General features: G+C 41.9%; 1 protein-coding gene across 6 annotated transcripts in view; it reads left to right on the forward strand.

The window, feature by feature from the left end:
• The first annotated feature begins 4,914 nt into the window (after positions 1–4,914).
• Positions 4,915–13,934, forward strand: part of rc3h2 (ring finger and CCCH-type domains 2) — a 31,118-nt gene continuing 22,098 nt past the window's right edge. For 2 of the 6 annotated variants that reach the window (XM_080847819.1, XM_080847824.1), the window contains exons 1-2: positions 10,615–11,268; positions 11,602–11,719. In XM_080847819.1, the coding sequence (XP_080703945.1) occupies positions 11,038–11,268; positions 11,602–11,719 (349 nt within the window). In that variant the 5' untranslated portion in view covers positions 10,615–11,037. Of the gene's footprint in view, positions 5,044–8,328; positions 8,459–10,614; positions 11,269–11,601; positions 11,720–13,934 lie in introns of those variants that run through there. The other 4 variants (XM_080847820.1, XM_080847821.1, XM_080847822.1 and 1 more) reach the window with 4 other exon arrangements.

The following is a 13,934-nucleotide window of genomic DNA, read 5'->3' on the forward strand; positions in this document are numbered from 1 at the left end:
CATTTGTATTTGAAATTTGGTAGCAATGTTGTCAGTAGTTAATTTTTAATTAAAATGTTAATTTTACTCAAATACATACCAATAAATAGTCAAACCAGAAAAACTAATAATTTTGAAGTGGTCTCTTAATTTTTTCCGCGGCTGTAAATGATTTTTTTAAATTAGACGGGCTCTGTTCTGTATCCTGGCTGAATCTCCCATACAGTCCCACTTGCATGCATTTGGCTTATTCTGTATGTATGGCATTCAATTCTATGCTCAATAACAATTATATGCTGCTACAAAGCAACACGTGTTCACCTTTTCTTTTAGATATTGTTACCTTACCTTCATGTAAAATGTGGAGCAGGATTATTGAACAATGTGAATTAAAGTCTTTAATTAAACAAACTCTCACAGATGATCACAGACAGCACGGTCATCTGGTCAGTTAGCCCGATATCATAACTACACACAAAGCCTTAACCATTGTTTGGGCAGATTCAGCTCAAAGTCCACCAGTTCAAATTGACCTTTTTAAATTTTACATCAAAAGTCAATCCTTTGAAAGATTAGCTGTGCACAGCTCTGCTTTAAAGGTGGTGTAGTGGTGGTGATTTGTGGAATAGTGTGGAGTTTTTTTTTCATGGGGGGGGGTAGTTTATTGAGTTTGTTACCAAGGCCCTGTGGTCATAAATCTCCCACTCTGTTTGCCCATGATCCTGCCTATCAGCCTGGAGATATGCTAAGTGTTATAGAATGACACTAGTCAACATCGGCACACACAAGCCAGATGATAGAAGCGTAGGTTATCCTTATCTGTGTTGTAAAAGCTTCTGCAGGGTTTTGAGGGCCCTATTCAAGAACATCTTCAACACTAACAAATTACTTTCTGAAAGATCCACCATTGATCCTAATCTAGTATGTTGGTTTTGTGATAGTTACTACCTCCGCCATTTTGTTAAGTTATATTTTGATCCCATTTTTTATCACAAGGGCTTGCTGTTGTTTTTCCATTATGTAATATTTCCTCTAGTCTTGTTTGTTGAATACTTCCAGTCAGGTTAGCAATGTTGTTTTATAACAGATTTAGTTTGCATCTTTGTTTACTTTCATTCCATATTTATTCCCTGTTATTCAGTAAAAAGTGGGACTATATAAAATGAAAAATGCTGAGTTGACACCTAACCGTTAATATTGGACCAATACAACGCTGGGTTATTTTAACCCAGCAAAATGGTTTATTAAGATCAGGGTCAACTTTACCCATCCAGTTAGGTTAAAATTACTATTTGTACAGTATTATTACCCCAAGCAACTTCAAACCATATAGTAGTTCATCTTAAAATACAATAGTTAGTCTGTAGGAACTAAAAAAAAATCAGTTGGGCCTAATATCGAAAAAATTAAAAGTTAAATAAAACACATTTGGCAGAAAGACTTAAGACAATACATTTTTATTTTAGAACAGACGTAGCTTTAAAAAGCAAGTGATAGGCTACTTTCCGTCATGAGGGGGAATCCCACTGCTCGATTCGTTTTATGTGTAATGCAAATTGTGAAAAAGGCTTCTCACCCATCTGCATCTAGCTGAGGCACCCCGCTGTTTGGGCCAGTCACAGGACCTGGGGTCCAGGCAGAGGTCAGCCTATCAGCTGATCCCTAGGTTCTGTGGGGGTCGTAAACAGTGGAATGCCACTGTCTATTTGGCCACCACCAAGACAGTTTCAAAGGAAACCCCACATAACTCAGTGGACAGTTTCAAAAGTAAAAGAGCATAAGGATTGAAGCAAAGCGGACTGGAGGTCCCTAAGTTCGTCTTCTCTGATGAGTCCAATTTTCAGCTTTGCCCAACACATGGTCGTCTGATGGTTAGACTGAGACCTGGAGAGGCCTACAAGCCACAGAGTCTTGCACCTACTGTAAAATTGGACTCATCAGAGAAGACGAACTTAGGGACCTCCAGTCAGCTTTGGTTCAATCCTTATGGTCTTTTACAAACCTCAGCCAGGCAAAGTACAACGTTGTCCCGGAAGAAAAACTTGCTTCCTTTTGCTCTGACAATGTTCCCCAACTCTGAGAAGTGTTTTTTCCAGCAGGGCAATGCTCCATGCCACACAGCCAGGCCAGTAAAGGTGTGGATGGAGTACCACCAGATCAGGACCCTGTCATTGCCAGCCCAATTTCGAGACCTGAATCCCATAAAAAAAACTCTGAAATGTGATCAAGAGGAAGATGGATGGTCACAAGCCATGAAAAGAAGCCGAGCTGCTTGAATTCTTGCGCCAGGAGAAGCATAAAGTCACCCAACTGCAATGTGAAAGACTGGTGGAGAGCATGCCAAGACACATGAAAGTTGTGATTTTAAATCAAGGTTATTCCACCAAATATTGATTTCTGAACTCTTCCTAAGTTAAAGCATTAGTATTGTGTAGTTTAAAAATGAATATGAGCTTGTTTTCTTTGCATTATTCGAGATCTGTAGACACTGCATCTTTTTTGCTATTTTGACCAATTGTCATTTTTCTGCAAATAAATGATCTAAATGACAATATTTTTATTTGAAATTTGGTAGGAATGTTGCCAGTAGGTTATAGAATAAAACAAAAATGTACATTTTACTTTAACACATACCAATAAGTAGTAAAACCAGAGAAACTGATAATTTTGAAGTGGTCTCTTAATTTTTTCCGCAGCTGTATATTCATTCTTGTTGTGCATAATTGTAAATATCTGTATGTCTTGTTATTATCATTCATAGAAACCACGGATCATTGTCCCACTCAGTACACGGGTCAACTTCATTGGATATAAGTCGCTTACAACGATAATTATATTCATTGTCTCATTCAGTTCACTGTTCACCTCATCATCTCTTCACTTCATGTGTGTGTGCAATAAACCTTCATCATCATTGGACTTTGGCATCATCCATTCTTGTTCTGACCGGACAGACCTGTGGCGATTGTAACCTATTCATTCCATCAGCTATACAGTCCTTTCTGGGGATTCAACAACATCCCCTATTTTATACAAATCACACAAAATACGGCTGAGTTACAGAAAACAACCAAGAGTGAGTTAAAATAACCCAACGAAATGACCCAACAGCGTAAACCAAGCGTTAAAGTTGAAAAAAAAACAAAAAACAATTGAATGGGCCAGTAATTGCTGTTGTTCATGTGTCTACACACAGCCTTTTTGGTTATCGCCTGCTTTATCCATCATGACCACAAGGCGGAGTAAGTGTCAAAAAAAATGTCATTCCCATCCTAAAGTCATTTACTGAAGTCAGGAACACAAGCCCAAGTGGAATAAGATCAGATACATACTTTTAATACTTTGTAAATTGGATCCAGTCACTAGCATACTATTTGAATGGAAAATTAAAATATCGGATGCATGAGCATTAGATGGACAGTGATGAAATATGAATGAAATATATTTATATAGGCATCCTTAACATGCTGATAATTACAAACATTTTGAGCCTTTTGAGCATTTCAAAAGAATACCAGGCAGTTTCTGTATGAATTACAATTAGATGTACAAGTTCTTATATTTTAAAATATCTGGGTGCATATACATGTCCAAACATCACTTAATGTTTGCATGTGCCCTGTGCAGGCCCACCCTGCCTGGGGGGTGGGATTTGGAGATTATTTTGTCCCAAAAAGACACATGGGGGGCCTGGTCCTGTGGATGGTAAGTTTAAGTATCTGGCAGTCAGTTTGGAAGTTACCGTCAGAGAGAGACATAAGGGGTCATGTTGCATTAAAGTGGGTCTGTAAATGACCATAGCTTGATGTGTGGTGTTTCCCTTCTGACTGCTGTAAGAACAGCTCAGGAGTGGGTCACTCCCTTCCCACTTCCTATAACACACTACACACAGATCTGTCCTATGAACACACATTCATCCTCCTACACACACACACACACACACACACACACACACACACACACACACACACACACCAGACCATGCCACAATTTCCTCTCTCTCTGTCTCTCCTATTCACTCACTCATTCACTCACCCACTTTCTTTTCATCTTTGTGCTCCAGAAATGTCAGCTGTACTTAGGTCAGTGGAAGCACCATTCTCCCAAAAACATCCTCAGGGCTCGTTCTGGTCCTGGAGTGTGTTTGCATGTGCCTGTGAGTGTGTGTTTGTGTCTTGGTGTATAAAGAAAAAAAGGGAGTAGGCCTAAGGAAGGTTAGCTGATGTAGTAAATGTGCATTTGCGTTAACATTGGAGCAAAGTTAGATAGGTTGTCAACACGTGTTATGATGCCATTATAAGAGTCAACAAACATCATCTCTGTGATAGCTTATCAGACAATGTTATAAGCCTATTATAATTAATCGCTACGTGTTATTCTGAGTCCCCATTGAAATGCCGTCATATCATCAGCGATGTTTTTTTCCCTCAACAAACTGGTGCCTCAAACTCCTGAAACTTCTTTTAAAAAAGTGAGACGATACGCAAGAGAGTTGCTCTGGAGGTGGGCGAGCCATGCCCTCCCTGGTGCGCTCATCTTTAGCCGCGTCTCCCTGTCTCTTTAAAACAGATGCAGCCCACGCCTCAAAAAGCGGCTTGTTCCGGCTTCGCCCCTTTACATCTTTATCCTTGCCCCTGACTAAAAAATAGTACCACACGCACGTTAACTAATTAAGTTACTATTCCTGTTGTAATACCACGATTGGTCGTGTTAGTGTATTTGAACTGCAATTTCAAGACTATTTAGTCTTCCGTGCGCCTGTGGACTACCCGCTGCTGGTGCGCGGACTGGCGGAGTGATACCGGCTTGGACTGGGTCCTCCCGGTTGTCAAATCATGGGAGTGTACCTGCCAGGGCCAACATGTCGTTAGTAAGGAAATGTATACTGAAATTAGAGTAAATTGCGTCTATGTCGTAATGTGATGCCAGGACTTTGCACGTCGTGCAAACGAAGAGAATAATTATTATTGCTGTGGAGGCTTTCATCTGATAAAGTGTTTTCTATGCGCACATGATCGTCACTAATGATGGATGTAACAACAATCCTCAGCCGCTGGGCTTGAGGTAAGTGACGGGAGTTGCGACTTTTTACTGATCAAACTGGAGTGTATCTGGGGCTAAGGCTAAGCCTGGTTGTGCCCTGTGTTATTATGCAGTATTGTCATCTAAATAATTTTATTCAAGCCATGCATATCATGCAGAATTCTTTACGTTCCTCTCTGAACATTTATGTGGGGTACCATTCGACATTTCTCAGTTTACATCTCCAGTGTTGCAAAAATAGCTCAAACTGCTTGGAGCTGCAAGTATTATATTGCTGTCAGTCGCTCCAGGACTTTCGTTGCACGAAATTTCCCGAAAAACCTCGTTGCGTTGCGGACTCCCACGAACGATGCAACTGGAAAGCGATAAGCGAATGGATACCCGTGCAGCTGTTTGCCAATTTCTTTGCCAATTCTCAGATCGTACATATCAACGACGCAGCTAGCTTGTTGTTATAACGATACAGTAATTATGAAGCGCACTGTGAGTTAGCTTTACTCGACTTTCAGTTTCTTCACAGCACTTGGAATTAACAGATAAACAACGAAGTCTATTCACTGAAAGAAAGAAATCAACAGTTTCAGCAAGCATAAGACGTTGTTCACATAAATGCGGCAGAACTGTGGAGTTAACATTTTAGTGGGCAATCAGATCCAGTATCCATGCACCAGCACAACAGTCACTTGTTGACACACGAATGAAACATTACGCTTGTGGGGCACACCAATACTTTTATATAGCCTTGAACATGCCTACACCACCCCTACTGTAGGCTATTGCGCACCTTTCGTGCTGGACCAGTGGATCTAAAAAGATGTCTCTGCCTGTCGGAGTTTGCCAGTGTCATGATGCAAAGCACATATCGTTTCTTTGTCTGTGGTGATAAACCATGGCTCACTTAAACAACGTGAAAGTAACAATGCCTACACTTGAGTTTGTAAAGATTCTGAGTAATCTACTTATTTGGCATGAGTGCAGACACGGAACTAAATGCGGTTTTGGAACGGCATACATTGTGGATTGCCCTCTTCACGTACAAAGGCATGTCACAATGTCGATGCCGGAAGTTGCTGTCGAGATGATTATCAGTCTAAAAACATCTTGAGGTCCAGTGTCATTATAACAAAATATAAATTAATGTGAACTCTGTAAGCGCAGTGTGAGCTTTCCACTTGTGCATAGAAATGCACTTTCGTTTCTCTGGTGTTCAGAAATGACTTAACTAAGAGTTCGTATTGTTTTTACAATCACATTAACAATCCACAGCAGCTATGATCTCACCACCAACCTCCTGCCACAGGAACTACAAAAAGAGAGCCATCACCATTCGTTGGGCACCAAATGGTGTTTGCTAACACTTGGGATAGGCAGTGGTCAAATCACAGCTTGCTTCCCTATATCTAACCAATCTCCTGTCCATACCCAGAGAGTGAAAGGACAGGGGTCTCCCTTCGGGCCACTTGGGGCAGAGCTTGCGGTCCGCTTGCCTTTTGGTCAACTGTTTTCAGGCGGTCCACTGGTGAGTTACAGACAAATGACCCCCCCCCCCCCCCCATTTTTCCACTTGTTTTTTTTTTTTTTTTTAACTTTAATAATTTATACTTGACCAACTAAGACTATTGGGATATGATTTAGAAATTCCAGGAATTTCCTTAATATCCACGCCCAGTTAAACTAAAGATGATGGTGGTCCGTGAGTGGACCAGAAGTGGCACACCACCAGTGGGGTGCTGACCAAAATCCACTGGTGGACCGATCACTGCCCGCTGGGTGGTTCTCACAAATTGAGAGACCATGCCTGAAGTTTTTGTTGTTGTAGTGCTGGCATTTACTGCAAGTGTTATGTGTCTTGCCAGCACCAAATGATCAACATGAATTACACCCTCCTCACACACACACACACAAACAGACAGATTGTGAGAGAGGGACTTCAGGAAAGAGAGACAGAAAGAGAGAGAGAGAGAACTGAGTCAGTTCTGTCAGCTTGTTTGGTGGCTGTTGGAGACAGACCTCAGCTCAAGCAGACCCAGCTGTCATGTGTTGTGGGTGCTGGTAATGACATAGTAGCTGCTGTATGTTGGTAAGTGAACAAGCTGTGGTTATGAGGGCCTATCATTATATTTTGCAGAGTGCGCTGCGCCGGCATAGGCTTGGAAGAGCCCCCTCTGTGTGGATGGTAGCGAACAAGCGAGTGAGTGAGCGAAGGTGTCTGAGACAGGCGAGGACAGGATGTACTAACGTCGAGGTCACGGTCAGGCTACATGCTCGCCGGGGTGACCAATCAGAGAAGAGAGAACTCAGACCCCCTATGCTCACTTATCTAACAGTTGTAGCATTGTAGGGGTCTGGGCTGAGGGGTGCCAAGATTAGATAGGGTGGGAGGGAGAGGGGGGTGAGGGGGATCCCAACACAAGGGACTGTCCATCATGATGTTACGTTTCCCCTGGTTGGGATGCCTTCTTGGGTTAGGTCTTCGAGAACCAACCCCCTCCCCCATATGTACATGCCACACACACACACATTTCCCTTCTCCTTGAACACCAGGTACTGTTAGTGGCTGTTTTAAGGTATATAATACCATTCTACTGATTGTACATGCGTGGTCACCTTTTGTGTTTTTTATAGTGAGCAAATAGGGTTGTGAAATTCTCTTAACCTTTTCAGATGCAGAAGTTATTAAATACTTATTATAGACATGTGAATCACATTTAAGTGGGTGACTCCTGGTCATGAGAAGATGGAAATGTCAAAATGCAAGTATTTGTAGTCGCATGTCTCTTGAGTTAAACCGTTTTGGGGGCTGGGTGGTGGGTGGAAATCCCTTGCTTGCAGTGATACAAATGTCATGTTTGTCAGCTAGCGGAAGGCTAAACATTACTTGTCGTCTAAACATGGCTGCTAGGCTAACACAATAATGTAACTTTAAGGTGTTACCTCGTTTGAACTTGAAGTAATTTCAGTATATTTTAAAGGAACTGAATGAAGCAACTGAATGAAACTCTAATTAACCCACTCTCGATTAGTAGCCTACATATCTCGAGACTAATCAGCTCTCTATTTTTTACTTTTAAATGTATCACATTATGCATGTTGAACTTCTAACCTTAGCAAATTGAGGAAGTAGTCACCGTCGTGTTTCTCTACAAAGTGAGTGAGTCACCGCTGCTGCTCAAACGTTTGTAGTCACGCGCGCGCGCCCGGGAACAAGGCGTCGCCAGAAAACTTCCCAAGGAGCGCGTTTAGTCACATGTGTGCGGGAGACCTTACAGTTTAGTCACATGCGTCTCGGTGCGGTTGGCAGATGAACTTAACTGGTGCGTGAAGCCGGCGTTGTTAAATTGAGCACTACCACGGAAACATGACTCCAAACATTAGAAATGAACGGTCCACGCAGGAGAACCGATATGGAGCGTTCCCTCGCTGTGACATTTGTGTGGTGCGTAAGTTTTGCCATTGACTGCTTAATAGTCACAACTTGAACGAGATTTTGATCTTTAAAACTCAGATTTCGATAAGTCTCTAATTAAAACTGACACCATAATTTGTTTGCAACCTGTTTTACTATCATATGACACCGATCCCAATAGCATGCTATATTGTCTCTTCTGTTTGTGCAAATTAATCTGAGATTAAGCTGTAAACGCTCAAATGTATATTGCTTTTCGTTTGTTGAAAAAGTAATGCTATATATTGTCTACAGAAAGCATGTAAAGAAAATGGAAATGTTACTTGTCGACAATGAAAGAAGAGGCAGGTCTTTGTCTGTGCGTTGTTGGGCCATACTGGACCACATGGCCAGAGGCTAACGACAAATTCACTACACACAGAACATTAATAGAGTTTCCCTCCCTCCTGCTCACAGTCTCTTTCACTCTCTCCATCCTCTCCTTCTCTTTCTTTCTTTAGTGCAGGCCTGTCTGACAAATGATTGATTCTCAACAGCAGTGAGTACTCTTGCGTAACCACCCAGCAAGACGGCACCTGTTGAACAGTGACAGTTGGTTAGCATGGCTCATATCGCTTCCTCATCAAGAGAAGATGGAGGATACTTTGGCAAGGGCACATGTTGTTTTAAAACTATTAGGCTAATGCTTTAGCATGCTGAGGGGTATCAGAAAAACTTAATGTTGCCAGATTTGAACACAAGATGAATGAATAATTACTACAACAGTAGGGTAGTAGAGAAAGTCCGACTTGACTTTAAAAAAAAATATCTTAACAAAATGGGTGTGATTCTTGCTTATAAGACCGGTTTTAACTCAGGAAGAAGTTTCTTGCTCCATTGTAGATAGGGGTGTGCTCAGGTTTCAAGTCTGACTGCTCTTTGGTGTAGTAGAGCTAAGCACACTGAGGGACAAAAAGAAAACTGTCAGGCATACAACATGCCCAAGGCTGGCGCATTTACCACTGATTTGATCTGGTATGCAGGAAGTTGCTAACACGGACACGTTTTGCTGTGTGGGGCAGTGAGCTTGTCTGAGCTTCTGTTGGTTCACCACCTGCCCATGCTAGAACATAAAAAGAGCAGGTGTGAAGTGGTGAGGGGGACATGGAGGAGGATGTCTGTGAAAAGGAGGGACGTAAACCACCCTTCCTGGAAACAGCTGAACTTCACTGGCTCCAATCACTGTTTTTCTGAATCACAACGTGGAAAGCTAACCTGAACTTTCCTGAAACTTGAGCTTTCATGTGTTAAAATCTATATCTATCTGTTGGGAATGACTTTGTGGAGTCAGCCATGTTAAATCCAAGTCCATTCTCCGTTTAACTGTCTTAGCAAGGGGCAAAGGGCCAAAACAACAGGGGATTACACTGTTTAGGCTACCTATTGGCAGCATTGAAATTGAAACGTAATGCCTGTCACTGAAGGGTTGTATCAGGTTGTTGTTGGCAGAAAGGGAAGGGGAGACCGAGAAAGAAAAGTTGCTGAGTTCATCCTCAGGAAGTTGATGCAGGAAATGATTAAGTAGTCTCAAGTGGGACAAGTGTGACACTGGTGCCCTGAGAGTGCAACTCTGGAAACATCTTTTTGAAGCTTGGGAATTCTGCTGCAAACAAGGCTGCATTTCATTTTGAAACTTGTCCACAACTTTACCAAAGCACCTTTTACCATTTGTTGTTTTCTGCTTGAATCGACACCTCTCAGCTGTTGTAGCCCTGCCTTCAGCAGCTCTTGATTTAGTGCAGAAATTTCAAATGCAATAGACCTAGTCAGTTGTTCCCACTCACATTCAGGCTTCATCCAGACATTTACTGTAACAGGTCCACAAGACTGTAACTGGCCCAATCAGTGAAGACTTGGCTAGACAACATTAAGCACATAAATCCTGTTATCTGTGTACACTTGCGTGTAAGTGAGGGTGAAAGGCTGTGACCTGCGGCATGATTAGGCTGAGTTCCAGCTGGCCACCTCAGGCCACTGTTATCATTACCTGCTGTGATTGGTGTGTGGTGGCACTCCACTCGGTTCCACCCTCTGGAAATGTGCCTGGATGGCCTTTTCTTTGGTGTCTCACAACAAAGTTGAGTTCACACAATGCACAGGTCTGCCCAGTCATCCCAGCTATGTGAAGGATCAGGCTGGGTCAGAGCCACACTTTTATTGTTGGCCTCGACAGACCACTTTGGATAGACCCTCACGAGGATAAGACTACCCCTCATTTCTCAGCTACTGAGAGAGGGATGCATGGGGTTATGATTGTAGGGTTATTACATTTGCACTCCCTATTCAGTGAATGTGTGCTTGCTGTACTTTACACACTTCATTGGATGCTGTTCTATATAGGTATACTGTATTGAGAAGAAGAAAAAATCCATTTACCTTGGCTAAAGTAGCCATTGCGTGTCATCATGGCACCTAAAATATCAAGGCAAAGAAATTAACAAAAACTAAGAAACAAATAAACCAATTTTGATGTTCACAATTTCTCTTCCAGCAGCTTGTGAGCTCTCCGGGTGTGTGGCACTCGGAATGTGTTCTCCCTGAGCAGGACAGCTCCCCCCGGAGGCGCCAGGATGCCGGTGCAGGCTGCCCAGTGGACTGACTTCCTGTCCTGCCCCATCTGCTACAATGAGTTTGACGGCAGTGGCCACAAGCCCATCAGCCTGGGCTGCTCGCACACCGTCTGCAAGACGTGTCTGCACAAGCTCCACCGCAAGGCCTGCCCCTTCGATCAGACCGCTATCAGCACTGACATAGATCTGCTGCCTGTCAACAGAGCCCTCCTGCAGCTAGTGGGTGCCCAGGTGAGTGTGTGTGTGTGTGTGTGTGTGTGTGTGTGTGTGTGTGTGTGTGTGTGTCTGTGTGGTGGGACTGATTGGAAGATGTCTCACACAAGTGGCTGTGTAAAGGTTCTAGGCCCTGATCTTAGTGGGGTTCCTGGCGTTTGTGTGTGTAACTCCTTTAAATGATTTCAAAAATTACATTCGCAAATACGTTTCTTGTAGTGGTGGCTTTTGTCTCTGACGGATCTTCGGTTTAGACAGTGTGTGATGACGAGGTACTCGGCAGGAAATGTATTCAGATGGACCAGGCCTGTGAGACTGACGGTGGTGTGTGTTTGTGTGTGTGTGTTGCAGGTCCCTGAGGGGTCGGATGTGTCCTTGGGCAGTGCAGTGGACAGTGAGCACTATGAGGTGTCCAGGGCATCTGTGGAGGAACTGGCTCTTTACCTGAAACCCATCAGTGGAGGTAAAGGTAAGTGTGTCTTTTGGGGTGCACTTGTTTATTCATGTTGCACTCATTTAGTGTGAATGTATAATAGATAAAGTCTATGTGTGTGAAATTTTTTTGTGTGTAACAGTTTCTTGTAGAATGTGTATCTAGAAAATAAGGTGCTTTTCCACTGAAGGAACTTGGGCCACTTCCTAGGTAGTGAGTGTTTCCCTGAACCCCCTAATCGGCCCTTTCAGCCTTTCTGTCTCCATTGTGGTGCAGGAGCTATACCAGTGACGTAGCCTAATATTTAGCTTTTTGTTTGTGATGTTAATTCCGAGCACAGTAAAATAATAATTTAACATTAGACTGTTAAACTCAGTTTTTCGAGATAATGTTATGATAAGCTGTAGGTGAAGATGGCCGTTGAATAAAAAAAAAAAATGAAAAAAAAAATTGATTTGAAAAATATGTTTATATATTTATATTTATATATATAACTTCGTGCCGTTGGACGAGACTAGCTGTGCTATTACTCGTGAACCACAGGGCACCTGTGCAGCTAGTTAAACACTCACTATCTTCAGGATAAAATATCGGTGATATTCTGGGCTCCTGTCCTCTCTTTTCTTCCTCTCCTCTCTTTTTGAGTGTCCCGATTTTATGTTTTGGTTTTTGCGATTGCTTCTCTATTAATAACCAGCTGGCTGCTGCTGCAGTACGAGAGAATTAACGTTACGTGCAAATTCTCAAAACAGGAGCGAACCATGGACCAAACCATATTTTAAAGAAGGGGGTTATTGCTTGGAAAATAGACTTGTTTTTTTCAATTTTGCTTGATTTTTTTGGCTTTGTTTTAACTCTGATGCATTAGTATGAGTAAAAGTAGGGGTGGGGGAAAAAAATCGATTTTTCTCGATTCTCAGAAAAGCTCATTATCGATTTTGTAATTAAAAAAAAAAAAAAAAAAAATTATGTTGAAATGCAAGCTGCATCGATTATTAGATTGTTCATAGAAAGACAAAATTGTGGCAAGGAAAAGCTTTTTCTCTAATAAAAAATAAAGAAGTAATTCATCTGTTGATTTTCTTTAATTATCAAACACAAAGTAGGAAGTGTAGCAAAGACTCTGAGTAGGAAACTCGAATGTTTTAAAAGTCGAAATGGATTGATAATCGTTTTATCGGTTTAGAATTGATAATCAATAATCGTTTTTTTTACACATCCATTTTATGTTGAAATGCAATTATCGATTATCAATTCGAAACCGATAAAAACGATTATCGATGCATTTCGACTATTTAATCATTTGAGTTTGCAACTCAAGCGTCTAAAATCACTTCCTACTTTGTGTTTGATAATTAAAGGAAATCAACAGATGAATTACCTTCTCTATTTGCTTTATTAGAGAAAAAGCTTTTTCTTGTCACAATTTTGACTTACTATGAGCAATGCAATAATCAATGCAGCTTGCATTTCAACAGTTCAGTTTTTTTTTTTTTATTACAAAATCGATTTATAATCGATTTTAAATCGAATAGTTGACCTCTGAACGGAATCGAATCGTGAGGTGCCAAGAGATTCCCACCCCTAAATATAAGATATGCCAATGCATAATTATTTAGTCATAGAAAGGGAAGCTTACATAATAGGCTTCTGGGGTTTTTGTGGGCCCCCCTGGGCTGTGGCCCCTAGAATTGTCATCACCTTTCACCCCTAAACGACGGCCCTGTGTATATGTGTGTGTGTCAGTCAGTGTCGGTGTGTTCCCTGTTATGCTAAATACTACCAACCTCTGGTAGAACAAAAGTGCATTTCCTGTTTTTCTGAACATTTGATTGACTGTGGTCTGAGTGTTTGTGCCAGAGAAAGCGAGACAAACGTATCGTAGACACAGCGTCAAGGAAGAGCTGGGAGTAAAACAACGGCATCGTTTCCTTTCACAGTCGCACAAGTTTCCTTAAAGATGCAATGGGCAACAAGTGGGTGGGGTTGAATGGCTGGCTGTAAAAAAGGTCTAATTCTAGTAACATGCTGAATGCTGAAGACATTCTTGTCGAGGTCTGAACCATTTGAAAATATAGCTTTGAGATTTGAGCCATGCCGGGTCATACAGATTGGTATGCTTGTGGCTTTTGGGCAGTTGGGGTAATGGATCTTTTAAAGGCAGGCAGTTGTTACGTCCTGAGAATTTTAGCATAACTCGCATGGGTCTCACAAGCTTGCTGCATGTCTCAGGTGTTTGTCTGTTTGTTTT

Source organism: Sprattus sprattus (assembly GCF_963457725.1).
Source record: "Sprattus sprattus genome assembly, chromosome: 11".
NCBI classification, from domain to species: domain Eukaryota; kingdom Metazoa; phylum Chordata; class Actinopteri; order Clupeiformes; family Clupeidae; genus Sprattus; species Sprattus sprattus.